At 37.3% G+C, this 18603-nt stretch overlaps 1 protein-coding gene and 2 non-coding genes across 3 annotated transcripts; 2 read left to right on the forward strand and 1 right to left on the reverse strand.

Annotated features, from left to right (window-relative positions):
* Positions 1-1288: 1288 nt before the first annotated feature.
* Positions 1289-15625, reverse strand: LOC142348241 (uncharacterized). The gene is made up of 4 exons (XM_075399531.1): positions 15323-15625; positions 7240-8101; positions 2575-2803; positions 1289-1579 (listed from the first exon to the last, which is right to left on the reverse strand). The coding sequence occupies exons 2-4, from the start codon at positions 8092-8094 to the stop codon at positions 1368-1370; spliced, it is 1296 nt and encodes a 431-aa protein (XP_075255646.1). The 5' UTR covers positions 8095-8101; positions 15323-15625; the 3' UTR covers positions 1289-1367.
* Trnar-ucg (transfer RNA arginine (anticodon UCG)) lies at positions 1948-2020 on the forward strand. Its single transcript has one exon. It is a non-coding gene; the product is annotated as a tRNA-Arg (tRNA).
* A 683-nt stretch (positions 15626-16308) lies between the features above and the next one.
* Positions 16309-16381, forward strand: Trnar-ucg (transfer RNA arginine (anticodon UCG)). Its single transcript has one exon. It is a non-coding gene; the product is annotated as a tRNA-Arg (tRNA).
* The last annotated feature ends 2222 nt before the right edge of the window (positions 16382-18603 follow it).

The raw sequence follows: 18603 nt of genomic DNA on the forward strand, positions 1-18603 counted from the left end.
CTTCATTCCTCTTTTTCTTTTCTCACCTTCTTTTCTCACTTTCTTTTCTCATTTTCTTTTCTTATTTTATTTTCTCACTTTCTTTTCTCACTTTATTTTCTCACTTTCTTCTCTCAGTTTCTTTTCTCTTTTTCTTTTCTCTTTTTCTTTTCTCACTTTCTTTTCTGGTTTTTTTCTCACTTTCTTTTCTCACTTTCTTTTCTCACTTTCTTTTCTCACTTTCTTTTCTCACTTTCTTTCTCACTTCCTTTTCTCGCTTTCTTTTCTCATTTTTTCTAACTTTCTTTTCTCGCTTTCTTTTCTCACTTTCTTTTCTCACTTTCTTTTCTCACTTTCTTTTCACACTTTCTTTTTTCACTTTCTTTTCTCACTTTCTTTTCTCACTATCTTTTCTCACTTTCTTTTCTCACTTTTTTCCTCACTTTCTGCTCCCACTTTCTTCTGCCACTTTTTTTCTCCCACTATCTTTTCTCACTATCTTTTCTCACTTTTTCTCACTTTCTCTTCTCACTTTTTTTCTCACATTCTTTTCTCACTTTCTTTTCTCACTTTCTTTAAGCACGAATTTAAGTTTACGTCGTATGTGACAACCTCATCTACTGTAATAGATTGTTAATATTCACCTCCAACTATGATGGAGGAAGATTGGCCAAGTCCTTCACTTGGACACGTTTGGACTTTTCATCTCCAGCTTTCGCGCTCCCAGTTGGTCGGCACTTGCAGCACATGTAATCCCCTCGGGGCTTTCAGCTGTAAGTGCCGCAGCTCTTTTGAGTATGGGGGAGATGAATCGTTCATTCGTGTTTGGGTGTTGGACTTGGAATTTATAGGTAATTTGGGAGTATAAAATGTGATCTCGAAAGATGCGATTTTTTTTCGAAAAATTAGGATGTAATTCTCATCCGCTCTTCGCCTGTTTTACCGCACCTTAAACCTGTAGATTAATGTTTTATATGAGTTGCGCTCTGCCAACATGTAGAAGTTCGTTATCTGTACAAGTCTTAGCGGTACTTAAATTTGCAAGATAGCTCAGCCAATTAAGTCTTTAATCAAAAAATTGGTGTTACTTGGCGTAATATACTAAACCAAACACATCGGTAAAGTAACGTAATACCTCTGGCTGTTGAAGGATGGGCATGGCTTACAGCCCGAGCTGGTACGAAAAAATCTCAATTTTAAACCTATTCTTTTAAATGATTTTCTTGCGATGCTTTTGCGGGCCTGCTAGTACTCATGCAAATCTGTGTGAAGCAAAAAAAGGAAAAGCAAGACAATCCCAATGTAGCTAAGCCTAGCGGAGAGCGTCGCAGCTATAAAAAGTCTTCAGCTAACGAAAAGGGGGAGGAGGATAATTAAAATATCTATTTCTAACCAGATGCTAATGATCCCCCGACAGGAGGAAGTCCACGGTCTCTGAGCAATCTGTTTGAGGCTGAACTGCTGAAGTTAGAGGTCCGTCTGTCAGATGCGCCTGCAGCTGTCGTAGTATTTTGTGCACCTCCACCCCCACCCGATCTGTTAGTTGACTGTGACGTCACATTCTGGTGGTTGGTCGAGTCTTGAAGAGCGTTGTTGGTGGCTGAAATTTTTAACCTTCCAATTACTGCACTATTAAATGTTTGATTTTAGAGCTGATTATGCAAAATTTAGTAAGAAACGAATTAATAACTTTTTAATCTTCATATTAATTTGGATTTATTCAGCACAACCCACCTCCCTCTCCCCTCTCCCAGGCCAAAAATGAAAGGCTAAAAATATGAAGAAAAAATTTCAGGGGTGCTATACATGCAACTGAGTAATCGGGGTAATTTAATTTGGGGACAGCTGAGGAATAGTTTAATATTTTTAATGTCATGCCACCTTGTAAGCCTTGAGGGAGACTATGATGGGAGTAAAGACTCATAAAAGCATCACACGCCAAACCTACTCATAAAACTAATGACGCAAGGCCGCATAGCCTAACGGATAAGGCGTCTGACTTCGAATCAGAAGATTGGGGGTTCGAATCCCTCTGTGGTCGCAATTTTCCACATCAGTTTTTGAATGAAATCCTAACTGCATCCTAAGTACCAAACAATAGTAATCATTCCAGAGTCGCATGAAGCACCAAAAATTTTACACTTCTTAAGTGCTCAACCCAGATTAAATTACCAATACTGGAAAAATTCTTTTCTAAAATCCGAACAGAGAGGTACTCGAACAAAGTCAGACTCCTTTTCCTTTAGGCTATGCAGACCTACATATCACGGCAAAGCTATTGAAGGACGTACAATATTTTAACATTTTTATACAGCGTTGAGACCACAGTTTTTATGATATTTCACGATCGGTAACTATTAGCTCCTTATATAACACCCAAACTGCACTAAACCAACCGAACAGTCTGTTCAATTACAGCACAACTAGGGCATCAGAGACCAATCGACATTAAAGCACTTAGAGCCTAGAAAACTTTCAGTGTCACGGTCAAACCACAGTTGTACTTAGAGCGTATTTTGTTACTCCTTGTTTGTCACAAATAATTTTGCTGAGCAGAAAAATATGTATGCGTGATTCCATTTTATTAGTACTTACACATGTGACCATCTTTAGCAATTGGAGGCAGCACAGTTTGCTGGTTACCCCCAGTCGCAACAGCAGCTGCCATTCTCTGAGAGTTGGGGTTATTCGTTCCACCTCCTCCCCCACCTCGACTTATACTAGTTGATCGGTTGTGGCTCGTGTTTGGATTGTTGTGCCGCAGGTCGTTTGTACTTCCTCCGGCAGCTCCAGTCGGCATCGCAAGGTGCCCACCGGCTTTCACCTAAAAATTGGCCTAATCCTTCGTTGCTTAAAAGACTAAAATCATCTAAAATTGAGGTTTTTAAATCCTCATAAAGGTATCTATTAATTGTGAATTGATAGTATCCGTCTATTACCAAACTACACAAATCATATGGTTTAAAAACATACCAAATCATATGGTTTTAAGTTTAAAACATTAGTTCAGAAAACTTATATGGTTCAAGATGAGCATAAAAAGTCAATAAAGTTGCAGACGACCAAAACCATATCACTGTTTTAAACAATTGTACAACCTCACGCAAAACAAACCTACAATTGGAAAAGTGGCAAAAAATTGTTGAAAACGCAATAATTAAAATTAAAAATCCTAAACTAAACAATACTCTGCTATGATTCAGAAAGAGAAGAAGTACAGAAACAACATTCAAAACTACGAAGATCTGACAAGACAACAAAAACTCTCCATCCAAATTCTTCAGCCAAAATAAATAGAAGCCAATAAAGAGAAAACTTAATCAGTTTTTAAAATTTATTTGTCGCCCGAACAGGAAAAGCAACAGTGAAACTAAAATCATCTCAATCGGAAAACTTATGATTCCTCCTTTAAAATACGTTTTAAAAATAAATCAAACAACACATCATCTACAAAGTTATTTTTTCGAAAGAGCTCTTTAAAAAACATACCCAGCAGACTGCCGGAAAATAGCCACCGTTGATTCCAATAAGCATGATTGGGATTGAAAGAATAGAAGATTAAAAAAGATTTTTGTACAAAAACACTTTTTCAGCCCAATTTATTTGCATGCCATTTCGTAGTTGAACATACTTCTGTTTCTTAAACAGAGGCTACAGGGGCTACTATCAATACCAATAAGCATTAGAGATGGTAACAAAGACTTAGGAACGACGTTGAAAAAGCGGGCATCTAAAATTGGGCTTTATGGGTTTATCACATTTCTATTTCTGGACTTCAATTTTTATACTGACTCTGTTCATTTTGAATTGCTTTGCTGAGCAACTGATGTTCAATATCACTTTTAGCAGAAAGAGAGATACTAGCCTAGAGAAGTCAAAAAGATTTCGCGCAAAATGTTGAAAAAGCGGCAAAATGAGGTAAAGCGAAACATTTTTTTGTTCGACAAAGTAAAAAACATAGCCGGAAGAATTCCGGAAACGACTCGAAGTGAAAATCTATTTAACCGCCATCCAACTACAAATCAGAAAAAAAACTTGCCTCCACTAATTTATGATTTTCTCGAAACCAAACCATAAAACAAAAAAGTAAAAACAAAAATCAAATCTGTTAAAATATGATAAAAAATCTGATCAAATTTTGTGATCCCGAAATAACTATCTCTGTCAAAATTACTTCATCAAAACAACTGGTACTTATTAAAACCACTTAAGTGAATGTTTTAAAAATACTTGGGGCCAAATTATGAAAAAAGCTCTTAAAAACAACTTGCACTAAAAAAATGGAAAAAGTTAGTAAATTTCTTAATATTACAAAAGCATATATATACAAAGAAAAATTCTTTTCAGCCAATAGGGCATCCAGATACTCGCAAAACAATAGACAAATCATAATAGTCTATGGAACTTGTCTCAAAAAACAGAAAAAAACCGAAAAACTGCAAAAATTAAGAAGAATAGTTCCAATGTTCGCCATTTTTTGTCATATTTCTCAACAAAAAATGATTCATATTCAAAACTGCCCATACTTATTACTAAACAACTAGAACAACTATTATGAACCCTAAACCTCCACAAATGCCATAAAAAATTAAGGAATAGAAACGGCATTCAAAAACAAATTCAACAAAAAAACTAAAAACTAAATGAGTTTTTAACAGTAAATAAAACCGAATAAGGTTTCTTTGCAATTAGAACAATGAAAAACTCGCAAAACAATGGGCAAGTTATAATAGGGTGGGTAAGACACTTGTGTAAGATTAAAAAAGAAAAACTGCAAAAAATAAGAAAAATGGTTAAAAATTTCTCAATTATTCGGTCATTTTTCCTTAGAAAAAAATGATTTATACCAACAAAACTTTAGTCAATTGGTATCTGACAATTCCTTAAGTAACAAGCTTCTATTCAAATCCCACTTAAAACTAAAGAAACAGTTAAAAAATCATTAAATTTCGTCTAAAAATCAGCAAAACTGATCAAAAACCTCCAAATTAGCATTAAAAATCAAATAACCTACTTGCACCTTCAATTCCTATCAAAACAAACCTAAAACTAATATAATATCATAATCAAACCTCGTAACCATCAAAAGTTGCAAAAAACTGCTTTTAAAAGCCGCACGTGAACAAAAAAATTTTCCTCGCTTAGAAAACATTTTTTCACACATCCATTTCTCGCTCTCTCAAAAACAGCGGTATGAACAAAAACCACTCTCTTTTCGCTCCGCTCTTCACTTTTCTTCAGCACCAGAATCACTCAAAATTTTTTCACGCGTTTCATTTCCCGCTTCAAAATTCACTCCAAAAATTGATTAAAAAAAGGACTTCTCCAATACTCCTCTTCGAGTCGTAAAAAACATAGCAGGACAAGTCCTGACGTACAATTTAAAGAATTTTCATTGACTAAACAAAAGACTAGACCTAGAACTGACTATGAGTGAATTGGAAAAACCATTTCTAAAAAATCAGATAAAAACAAAAAAAAACAGAAAATCAACGTCGAAACGCCGATAGCGAGAACAAAACACCACTAGCGAGAAATGTAAATTGATTCTTAAAAAAAACTACGCCTAGAATGAACTATGAATGGATTGGGAAAAACCATTTAGAAAAAAATCGGATCCAAGAAAATGAAAAAAAAAACATTAAAAAACAAAGTGAAATTGCCGCACGTGAACAAAAAAACCACTAGCGAGAAAGCGAATTTTTGTTCAAACTCCGTTTTCTCACTCTACTTAAAAATTAGAGCAAAAAAAAATTCACGCCGCAACCCACTCGCTTTTTCGCTCCATTTGTAGTTTGTACAAATTCAACCCAAAAGTAGGTCCATTTATTTAAAAAATGGTTCTATCCCCCAGTAATTTTATACTCCCTTACAATCTTATGTGACGTTATATAGCACGTTACTATGTACAAATATCACGAGCCCTTGGAGGGCGTATGTTATATGCTCTCTAAGCTGGGGAGACAGAATAGATCTTAAAACACTTACGAGCACATTTTAAAATGACGAAAGTCTGCAGTGCCAGAAGTTGCTACTAAGCTAGAATTTGAATTTCGTTGACTTTCGTCATTTTAAAACGTGCGCGTTTCGTCTCTTAAGCATGGTTTAGTGACTATGCAGAAGTCACTTCGAAATTCTGACTTAATATCTCGAACCGCTTGGCGGTTCTCGATAAACGCCAGAAGTTCTCAGTGACTTCAAGCAGAGTCACTTAATCATTAAAAAATTTCTAACCACAGAAGAGCCTAGAATGATCTCATATTTAACACAAATTGAAAAATTACCTCATTAATTCAAATAAACTAACAATAACACTTGAAATTATGTATATTATAATATCTTGGATTTAAAAGCTACCAGCTACAATTTATTCACTCTTATTGCATGGCATCTTATAACTGACATTGCAAAATTTATTTCAAGAATTTTTGATATAAGTTGCGTAGCTTAAAAAAGAATGAAATCAATTAAAAGTTCAGAAAGGTTCAAGTGACCTAATCTATCGCAGCAAATTGAAACATGTCAACCCTGATAAACAAACCAACTAACGTCGGACAAATTACTCTCGAATGACAAGCAGGGCAATTTAATACAAGGGCTGCACCCTAGATAAATTTTTGGATCTTTTGTGCCCCCACACGTTATTTATAATTATGACTGCAAAAAAAATCCGACAATTTTGTGCTTCGCACCCGCCCACTCCCCGCTAGAAGCATTCACAACTCGGCTATTAGGCCCTTGTGATTTCCTATGCTATAATCACTTTTAACTTTAGCATTAAACTTTACTTCAGAGTGAGAACAGTAGAGATCACTCAAAAATGAAGAAGAGAAGCGTGAAAAGGTCACTTGAGAAGTCAAGGAATGAAAACCCATACTTAATCGCTTTACACCCTTTTGTTAGAATTCGACATAAAAATGTAATGGCTAGTCAACTGTCATGGGAATATACGAAGCAATATTATTTCGAGAAATGTTCGCGAGAGGATGGTACTTCCATAGTAACTTTACAAAAGCGAACTTCAAGCCAAAAAAAATTGAAAACTAACTGATAATTTGCCATAAACTGATAATTATTAAATGAAGAGCCAAGAAAAACTACACACACACACACACGTTACTTAAAAATATAGACGACCACTCACTCGCTTAGTATGCATAGAACGTAAAATCCCCGTTTTTAGAGAAGTACACCATAGGAGGAAGCTTTCTTCGTCAAAAGGGCTAATTGGAAAGACCACAAAAGAACGCAATCACCCACCTGTACAGCCGCCGTCTTGGACGGGTCACGTGGGACGCCTTTGCCCGCTGCACTTTTGGATGCAACCTCTCTTGTAGAAGTCCGATTACCCCCAACACCTCCAGCCCCGCCCACGCCTTCCAGACTCCTCTTGGAACCTGCAGCACTCGTACGGATATCACCTTCGGGTCCTGGCGATGAGGGTCGCTGGATGATAAATCCTCGAAAACCACCGGAATCTTTTGATCCAAAATTTGAGTTAAAACTACCAAAAGCCGCTGGATTTTCTGTGTCACTGTAATTTATATTCTGAGCAATGGAGTTGAATCGTTTAGGTGGAACTTTCTGCCTACTTCCGGGCGGAGATGAATCGTTCAAGTTCGGATTCGAAGCGGACAGATTCGTCAAATTGTGCACAGCTAAGAGCGAAACCGAACTCTGGGCCGTATCCGGTTTTATGTAGGTTTGATCACTGTACAAGCCTAAGGTCGCCGAATCTTTCAGGTTCTGCTTCAGATCCTGGTTACTGTGAAACCCTGATGGCACGTTAGTGTAACTCTTTCCAAGTCCAGCTCCTGGCGGATTCCTTGCTCCTGGTGGAATTTGTTTTCCACCTGCTCCACCTCGTGACTCGGATGAGTATTTAGGGTTTTGGTGATATGTTTTGTTCGGAGGATTTTGGCTTCGAATGATGCTATTATCGGACGTAGGCACCAACCCGACTTGCCCAGAAGAGGTAGTTTTGTTGTGTTTCGTTAGGTGCTGCTGTTGTGAGGTGTTCTGGAACTGTAACGGGACGACTGTTGTCGGATCTACAGTCGCTGGATCTCGTATCAAGTGGTGAGGTCCGCGTGAATAAATAGCATCTACCGACATTTGCTATCTAAAGCCATGACAAGTTCAAACCTTAACCAAGATAATCAATACGATAACCAAAAAAACTAATGTAGTAACTTAATAGTACTAGGAAATTAGGTTTTCGCCTGAGAATTTTCTTGATAACAGAAAACTTAGTGGTAGGACGCAAAACAGTGAAGATCATGGATTTTCACACCCTGTTATAGACTAGAAAATGAATTTTAGTTAAATTTGTTGAATTTGCACGAGCAAAGAATTCGCAAAGTCAGGTTTTCAGGCTTCTTTTTTCCAAGGATAATTATTCAAATACGTTTTTGAATAATTGGAAATAGAAACCGAATTGAGATAATCGGTATAATAACTGAACTGATCATCAGCATCAATATGCAAGACTAAACTAACAAAGCAAATGCCGCATGAAATCAGAAAACCCAAAACAAGATTCCGATAAGATGACTCTATTAGAAAAACTCGAATAAAGCCTATCAGATAGACAAAAAAATTTTCAGATAATGTAACATTGAGGACTTAATTTTCTATCTTGAAGTTACTTCAAAATGGTCAAAATTTGGCACGTTCAAAAAAGCCACTAATTTTCGTCGTAATCAACATTCATTAAACGATCTATTGACAAAATATAGCTCAATAAACATATCACCAAAACTTAAGACAGCAAGCACGTTTTCAGGAAACATCACGCAACTAAGCCGCGCATAAATTCATCTGGCAAAAATATGAATAATTAAAGTTCATTGCTTTTTCCAGTGGAAAAAAAGCGAAACTCTACGTGGAATATTAAAACAACTGTTTGAAACATTTTGCCATAGAAATGTAAATAAATAAACAACAGTTGTACAAGACATGTTTGATCAAATTGTTTTCAAGTTAACTGAACTGATTACATGACTAAAAACAGATAATATTTGCAGACTTTCGAATAAGCAATTGACAAACTTTTCAAATAACATCACTTTAAAATACACAAACAACGAATAAACTAGACACCATAAACGACAAATGGTTTATAAGACCATTGCAAAAAATGGTTGCTCAGATGTCACGCGTCATTTAATTTTAAATTCAGTCATCTGTTGTATTATTGTCTGAGCAAAAATGCCACTATAAACAATATCAATCTTTTACTTGCAACACATCGACGAATTGACAAATTTTTCACCTTTTCAGTTCAGATAAAAAGAAAGTTGATTAAAGCCTAATACCGCGGGGGAGCCAAACAAAGAGAGCTTACCTATATCCTGACATTACGCTAAAATGACCAGCTTTTTGAGTTTTTCCCCATTTCCCGTATTACACTAAGTCATGCTGAGTTGAGGGCATTTCCAATTTTTTTCTCCACGGGGCGTAGTTGTACTTAATTGACTCAAAATTTCCTGCAAGGAAGGGAACGTTTTTACGGCGATACTTTGCTAAACAAAATTGGGTTACATTAAGTCATAGGGTAGTACATTTGCGGGTTATTTAATATTCATGTAAAACAGTACATCTACCAACGATACTTTCTTATCATTACTCCCCCCCCCCCCCCACTCTCTCCTCCACCCAGGTTTTCAGCACCACCCATGAATAATAACCGACTCAAAATTGTGAAGGGAGAATATATATTTCAATTTATTCTATCTAATCAATGATATAAAATCTTATGAAATTGCGTAACTTTGTACATGTAACGCGCCATTACGTAATTAAGTTCATCGGGCAATGACGCAGCATAATCCTGATTTTATGAACATCAATAAAAAATTTTACAACTTGTTTATTGCCCGCTTACTAAAATTCCCAAGCCCCCAGAAGGCCCAAAAAATAAAACCCATTGATTTTGACCTGTACAGGAAAGGGCAACAAGAAAAGCTGAACTCAAACTGGCACGAAATGTGGACGAATATATTGGAAAATCTAAAAATAGCCGGTTTATTTCACACAAAATATCCCTGATGGCTTTGTTAATCTGCAACATCGAAAGAATGATGGCAACTAAAATATCTTTCACAGAAACTTGGAATTCGTCAAACTTGAATTAGAATATTTACTATCAACCACGAACTGAAGCTTGATCTAATTTGAACTAAAATGATACCATATGATAATACTTTTATGTCCATACACGGTATCTAATTGATATTTCAGAAAATTCAGCACTCCTTTTTGAACTTGAACTTTACAAAATGAACAAAAAACTTTCAGAGACAAGAAAACTTTCTTCGTTGTTTGCTTAGGAAGTGTGCTTACTCGAACTGAAAAGTTTCACTCAAAACATTGCACAATAAAATTTTTCAGTAGAAATTGAGTGAAATCAATTTCACGAGCTTGAAAACACCACAAAATTTTTTCCAGATTTGTAGAAACCATTAGTATGAGGATTAGAAACTTTTTACATTTTGAGTGTAACATTTAAGAAGCAAATATACGTTTGTTTGTTTTCAATCGTCGTGCACAATTTGCTTTCAAATCTGAACAACATACATTTAGAATAAAGAAAAACGAAAAAGGAACCCAAAGAATGGAAATATACAAGCAAAAACGACAAACCATCATAATAAAGTTTTTGGAATTGTTTTTTTTATAAATCGGCATTAACAAAGACGATAAAACTTTTGCATTTTTTCCAATTATAGCCTCCCCCCACCCCCAGCTTAGTGGTCATATAACGTATAGTTCCCCAAGCATAGTAATTATACCATAATTGGGGCTATAATTTTGTGGAGGGAGCTTATAATGGGAAACACCCGACATTTCTTAAGCAGCCATTGTAATAATCAGAAAAAAAAACACTCGTAGGAAATATAACTTCACGCCATTTAAAAGATTAATTAAAAAAATTTAAGAAGCTAATTTAAAACTGAACAGTTTCTACAAACACTGTATTTCGAGCAAAAACATACTGTTCTGTTGTTTCTGATACAATATCGACTATCATCAAATAAGAGGGAGATTAAAGGGTTAAATTGGGAGAACCAATAATGCTCGTCTAATTTTGTATTTAAAAACTATTTGAGTCCTTCTCGATATACCCCACAATGATATAGTCCCCTGGAAATTTGATTTAATTGCTTGTCAGTTAAACACGCAAAAGTTAATAATGTTTGAGCAAATCCCACACAAGACAGCCCAAAGCACGCCACGAACATACAGCCCTCAAATAAGGAACTCTTTCACAGTATAGACGCCATTATAGAAAATTCACTGTATTGCTGGGGGTATACTATAGATGACCACTCGCCACTCAGCTATAATGGGAAAGAACCAATTGGATCTTCTCCGTTTGTGCCCCACAGCTTAGTGGGTGCATAATATTTGCACCCCCAGACGCATTTTCTATATTTCTACGTAATGATTTACCCTCTAATGGCACGTGTTATGTAATTAAAGGAGCATAACGTAATGGGGGCACAAACAGAAAAGATCCAACCAATGATACGAGCCGACCTGTGCACAAAAGCGATTTTTTCCTTTTGTGCCCTCAGTACATTTTGCACGCCACAATAACAGAGCACGCGCCATTACATATTATCTCAATATAAAAAACTATGGTACGTTGGCCTAGGGCGCTTCGCAGAAGCAGCCAAGTCTCCACGAGCAGATATCAGTTATTGAATTGCTGTTCGAAGAATTTCCAATAGATGTCGGTCATTTGTCGCTTGATCACACTGTGAACCAGAAATTCGATTTGACGCAATTGACAGCTGGAACGCTAAAAAATTTCCAGTTCTGTTTCTTGTTTCTATAATTCACTCGGAATCGGTGGATAGACACTTGTAGTTGATATGTCAAATTCTACAAGGTTCTTGAGAGTATGAAGATAATCATAAAGCTTGTCGTACATCGACAGGAGGAGGAGGAGTTTCAGTTTGCTCGGTCTCTTTGTACGACAGTTCGGAGTTCTTGCGAATCCACTTCGTTGCTTTACGCTGTACATTCTCAATACATTTCATATCTATCTTGTTATCCTTCTAATCATGTGAGCCGTATGAGATGATTGGAACAATGCAGCTTCAAAGAGAAAGCGTTCAATTTCAGACTCAAGGATCCAGTTTCGACAATGTTCCCTTTGAACAAGAAGACAGGACTGACTGCTCTCTGTGCTCTCAAGTTGGCTTGTTCTGTCCAAGTCAGTAACCTGGAGAACATGATTCTCAGTCCTTTTCTGCTATTGCTTCCTCCAGGGTATGCGTTCCGATTTTCAATTTTACTGCGACGGGGTTTCTGGCTTTGAATACAAGGTTGCGGCATTTTGTTAAGTTTAGTTCCATTTGGTTTTCCTCGCACCATGTGCAGAAAGCATCCATGTCTCACTGCATTGGAGACTGTGCATTGGAGATTGAAGATTGAGTTTTTCAGGAAGGTCGCTAATGAAAATGATAAAGAGGACCGGTACGAGAATGGAACCCTGTGCTACTCCACTGGTCACTTTTAGCCATTTGGATCATTTGTATCCCATGCCAACTCTTTGCTGCCGGTTGGAGAGATAATTGGTCAAAAGTTTCAAAAGATTTTCTCTTATTCCAAAGTTTTCAATTCTTGTAGTAGCTGACTATGTGGAACTTTATCACTTTATCAAAAGCTGTTGATAAGTGTACACAGCGATCAGATCTTTGTTGACCACTTGGCGATGAAGGTAGCCAAAAAACAGCATTTGATGGATTACTGAGGGCTTCAGCCGAAATCCAAACTGACTTTCGTGTATTTGACCGCAAACGAGCGGAAAGGTTTCGTTGAGCATTAGCGTTCGTTGAGTATTCGAAGAGTTTCGCTACGCAGCAGAGGCGACTGATAGATCATAGTTTTCAACAAGCTGTTTTCTTCCTGATTTGAAGATACATAGTTTTCAACAAGCTGTTTTCTTCCTGATTTGAAGATACGAGCTATCTCACTGGGCTTCCACTTAAGGTGTATTGTAGCTTTGTTCAGAAGAATATAAATCAAGGGCAGAGATTTGCTTATTGAGGGCGGTATTGTTCAGAACAAGCTTACGAATGGCATCTGGTCTTTTTGCCTTTTCTGTTAGCAGTTCACGAAGGCGGCCTTGATTTCTTTGTTGGTTAAATACATGCCTATTTTACGAATTTGGGTGTATACTTCAGTATCCCAAGTACCTGTGCAAGGTCATTGAACACGCTCTCTGGAAGTAATTGTTGAACCGTTCTGCCTGTTGTTCATCGTTTGAAGCTGTTTTGTTGTCCCAATGGACTGTTGGAGGAACTTGCGATGATTTCCTGAAGCCTTTGAGGTACTTTTGAACACTTGAAAAGTTTCTAGCTAGGAAAGTTTCCTGCTTGTATGTGTTAAGGTCTTCTTCAACTGTCAATTTGACCAGCTCCTCAATTCTTTCTGCCTTTGCGTACAGGTTACTCCTCTGCTTAGTATAGGCTCTCTTCCTAGTTGTTTTCCGTCTTTTCATCACGTTGGAGGCTGTCGGTTATATACAGGGTTGCAGGGTTCTGCGTTCCTTCGTTTGAGCTGGGACGTTGTCTGGGAAGATCTTCAATAACCATGAATACCAGCTTTCGAATAGATGGTCGATATTGCTACAGCAGTGCGGTTGAAATGGGTGGTTAATGATTTCTTCGTTTAGAATTTCCCAGTCACATTTTTCAGGGAGAACTTTCCCAAGTCCAGAGAAAAAGGATCTAATGGTTTTTGGATCTATTCTGTTTCCCCCCCCCCCAGCTTAAGGGAAATGTATTTTTTATGACCACCAAGCGCACGTGCATTATTTTTACATAGCAACGTGCTGTATAACAAAATTTTTAACTGGGGGCCATAAAAACACTGGGGGGGGGGGGCGAAACAGAATAGATCAGGTTTTTTTTCGATGACGTTTTGGGTGGTGAGGCAGGCATTGACCGCAGTAATGAAAGGTTATGTGCGATGAAAGGGTAGTGATGAAAAAGTTTGAGCCCCCAGTGAGTGCAAATTATTTGAAGAACCCAGACGCACGTGCAATAATTTTACATAATCATTAATATGTAATGGCACGTTCTCTGTTACTGGGGGTGCAAAACGTACTGCAGGGGCACAAATGGAAAAGATCAAAAGAAACTTCGACAAAAATTTAGGGTCTGTGCCATTATTGAAAGCTCAGTGGTCAGATAACCTGCCCCCCCATCAGGGTAAGTATACCATATTGGGAAGCCATAAATTCACGGGGGGGGGGGGGGGCGCTCTAATGGGAAAGACCCAAAATTTTATAGCAGTGAAATTAAAACCCACCGTTATCGCATTTATACAAAATTGGGGGTAAAATTGGTGAAAAATTATGGTAATTGTGTAAGTAAACGTTTTTAATATGACCACTAAGCTAGAGAGGGCTACATTGAGAGAGGACCAATGATGCTCGTCGACTTTTGCATTAAAAAATAGGATCTTTTCCGTTTGTGCCCCCCCCCCCCCCCAGCTTAGTTTATTATTTGCAACCCCCAGATGCACGTGCAATATTTTTCCATAATGATTTACTATGTAATGACACGTGCTCTGTAACTGGGGGGAGCATAACGTACTGGGGGGGGGGGGGGGCACAAACGGAAAAGATCCAAAAAAATATTTGCTTCCTTCTCGTTATACTCTCCATAAAAATATAGTTTTATTTCAATTTAATGGCTCGTGAGTTAACACGCGGTGGTGTTGCTATTTGTTGAGCAACGATAAGATTTCGAACCTTCCACAATAATCTAGAAAAAGCCGAATCGCAGTTTGATCTGCAAAGCGCAGCAATATTAAATCTTTACGTAAAAATATGTCACGTGCGTTTGGGATGTACAAATAACGCAGCCACTAAGCTGGAGGGCGGGGGCACAAACGGAAAAGAATCAGAATATTGGTCAACTTAGAGCCAATGCAAAGACATCGCAACGTAGCATTTTTAGTATAGATTTTAATCTAAGTAAATTAACTAGCAGTTTTGAAGGGCCGCGTGATAGCGTTCCCTAAGACACATTTAAAACCTTACAAAACTTAGCATAACAGGCGTAGGGAGTGTGCATTTTTTGGCCTCAGCAATTATACATTTTTCCCTTTAAAGAAAGGCTTAAAATTTGGCAATACTACAGCTCCCCGCCTTCCTCCAAAAGTCCTGAAATAACAATTATTTGATGTAGTGATCATAATTAGTTAACTTGGGGAGCACAACTTAATGGTGTCTGGTGCTGAAAGAAAAAAACGACAAGAGAGTCTTTATCGTCAAATTTACGGGAATTGAGGCGGCTACATTTATTCCATATCGAAACTATACCTTGTAGCATAGTCTTTGTTTCATTTTCTCAGATGATCCATTCACAAAAGAATAAAATTTCTCCAACACTTACACCACACATCTCACCATAACCGACAATAAGACACACTATAACGGTTATTATAACCAGGTTATAAACTCATGTATCAAAAATGAATGCCAATTTTCAGGTTAACTGGAAAATTATTAAGTCTTGGTTCATCTACAAATTCATGCGCAGGTTTTTCAGCATTAAGAAGCATGAAAATAAGCAGAATTGTGATATAAATTGTATCAAAAATGAGTCACGATCGCTGGTGAGAGCTGTGATAATTCATTCAAAGTGGTCATTACAGCACGTGCGCCATAAACACAAGGCCTGAAGGTGCATAGCACACAATTTATTACAATACCTCTGCAAAATGTCAACAACGACGACATGCGTTAAAACACGCATGCCCGAGTTTTAAAATGCCAAAAGTTTGGAGTGTCTGAAATTCCAAATCTTTTCGGTTTGTGCCACCCGGGATCTTTTCTGTTTGTGCCCCCCCCCCCCCCACCCGCTTAGTGGGCACATATTATTTGCACCCCCCCAGACGCACGTGTCATGTTTTTACTTAATCATTTACTATGTAATGGCACGTGCTCAAACTGGGGGGCGCATAACGTACTGGGTATAGGTTAGACGAGCTTTTCTTATATCACTCAGTACTAGGCGCAGTGCCAATAGATTAATGATAGATTTAGTTTTTACCCGTGCTGTTGAAGGGATCCATCGATCCCCTGGCCGCTTAGTGGGCGTAATTTTTCTAACCTAATTTCTGTAGAAATACCTCATTATGCATGAAATGCAAATTAATTACTAAACAATGGGAGTCCAAAACGTCTCGAGTTGACGTTGTTTTGATGAGACTTATATCCTCAGCAACAAGAATTAAACAACTGCAATAAGCTAGTCTACGAAATTTGGGAAATCTCTTGACTAATTAGATCTCATCTCACGCCAAGGCCGCATAGCCTAACGGATAAGGCGTCTGACTTCGAATCAGAAGATTGGGGGTTCGAATCCCTCTGTGGTCGCAATTTTGAACATTTTGAATAAATGAAGTCACTGGTTTCTATACGTTTGACCATAAGATCGAGAAAATCAGCAGCCCCGGTAAAAGGTCAAAAACTTATCTAGACGAGGTGACATACAAATGGAAACCCTCACTGAACAGTCAGTTGAAAACCAAATTTAAAAGAATCCTCGATAGTTGTACTATACAGGCTCTTGAAATGTCGATTTATGACAAATTTTCTTGTTGAAGTTCCAAAAGTTGAGGGCCGAAATTTGCTCCCTCAAATGTTAACTAAACGGACCCTGTGTTCTTTTGGTGTGGAAATGAATAACAGCCATTTTGAGAAACAAGCATTGTTTTCAAGATTGCTGATTTTGCTCAATTGCAAAGCTAGAAGGACGCAAACTTTCATTAAATGATAACAAACAATTAATTAAATTGAAAACTCCTCCCGCTTTTTTGTGATTTCCAACCACAGTGCTCACAAGTGTCATTTTACATCTATCCCAAAACTCCATGGCAGGGTGACCAATTTTTTTCAAAATGGAATGAGGATCATTTAAAAACACAAAACAAATTAGGGTGTCAGATCACTGGTTCAGCAGACAACACAGAACTGAAGAAATTTACAAGTTTAACCCTCAAAGATCAGATGGAACCAATGTTTTAAAAAGAAACCCAAGCTGTAGTAACCGATTCAAATCATTAAGTGCCTCACGCTTGCTTATTTTCAGAAAAACATTAACCAATAATCCTAAGGGGATCCTAAAGCCCGGAAGGCAAAATTGTTTTTGGCGACTAGTCGAACAAAGAAAAACTGACAGTAACAATAGCTTTTCCGTGATTTCTACGATTTCCTGCCAAAGCGTTTACAGGTCAACTTTCCTTCATCTCAAAATACAACGGCCCAGGGACGAACAACTTTCACCTTTTTCAAAAAAGGGCTGTGCTCAGAATAGTTACACTTACTAAATCAACTGGTTTTCAGAAAACTAAAATACTGGCATTTTTTGACAATGAAGGCCACAAGTTAAATTTATTGATATTACTCTATCAGCACTGCAGCAAACCAATGAATAACAAATTTCACTTTAACACCCGCTTCATTCAAAAAGAAATCGAAAATTAAAATAGCTTTCCTCCATAATTAACTTCTGTCGCTTTTCTATTATCTAGCTTTCTAACCACTATAAATGCGGTTTTCTTCTAGAACATTCTTTGACTTCTCAAGTGACTTTTCACGCTTTCGTTCTTCACTTTTGAGTGATCTCTATTGCTCTCACTCTTAAGTAAAGCTTGTTGCTAATATAAATTGGTTGCAACATTTAAAAAATAAGTGTATGATGGCGCAGTGGGCAGTGCATTTGGTTAGGGAGCGGGAGGTCAGTGGTAAAAAAAGACCAACACGTTTACAATAATTGCTATGACCTTCTTTCAAGAGCAGCTAATATAACTTTTGCTTATAAAAATATTCTTATAAAAAACTGCTTTTGATCTCACATCAATTATCCATAATCGGAAGAGTAAAAAATGTTTGTATATTTTGTTATCTTTGGCAGTTTTATCATATTGAGTCACTTCAAGTCATCATTTCTTGGTGACTTTCAGCGCACCTGGGCCAATGAGTCCAGTTTTCAATCTTTACATGTTTCCATGAAAATCGTGTCATTTGTCATTCCCAGTCCTTCAAATTCTTGTGCTTTCAATGCTTATAAAAAATTTTTCATGAAACTTATTACACTTCGTCTTCTTCATACGTATTATACGAGAACATAATCGAGCGTTATTAATGAAGAAACTACATGTGTTGTCCTCAGAGCCATATATTGTTCTACTCGAAAAAACTGCTGTTCAACTTTACAAAAAATCCAGTCTGTAGAAATAAAAGATCAGCTTTAATTGGTAAAGGAGTTTAAGAGTACGCAGTGTTTGAGCGCCCAACAAAAGCACAGAAGCTTCTAGTATTTGGAAATTAATACTGTTTAATAATATCAAGCAAATTTTGTCCATAACTCAGCCAATTAATGTCAGAAGAATTCCTCTGAAACGAATGACATGGCTTCAAACCACCTCTTTCAGCCAAGCCCGGAGAGGTAGCCGGAAAAACATAGCCGGTAGATTGCCGGAAATAAGTAGCGATAGACACTCGCGGCTTCCATGAATTGAAACTAAAGAGATGAGATAGATATATAACTTTTTTGGTTAGATTCGGACTGTCATTTTTATGAGACACATACTCTC

Source organism: Convolutriloba macropyga, chromosome 10, assembly GCF_964194025.1.
Source record: "Convolutriloba macropyga chromosome 10, txConMacr16.3, whole genome shotgun sequence".
In the NCBI taxonomy this organism is placed as follows: domain Eukaryota; kingdom Metazoa; phylum Xenacoelomorpha; order Acoela; family Convolutidae; genus Convolutriloba; species Convolutriloba macropyga.

Excerpts from the sequence above, each read along its gene's own strand:
- LOC142348241 (XM_075399531.1), bottom strand. The coding sequence starts at position 8,094 with ATGTCGGTAGATGCTATTTATTCACGCGGACCTCACCACTTGATACGA. Across the intron at positions 2,804-7,239 it reads CCAAGACGGCGGCTGTACAG|GTGAAAGCCGGTGGGCACCT; the intron begins GTGGGTGATTGC and ends GCCAATTTTTAG. Across the intron at positions 1,580-2,574 it reads TGCTAAAGATGGTCACATGT|CCACCAACAACGCTCTTCAA; the intron begins GTAAGTACTAAT and ends TAAAAATTTCAG.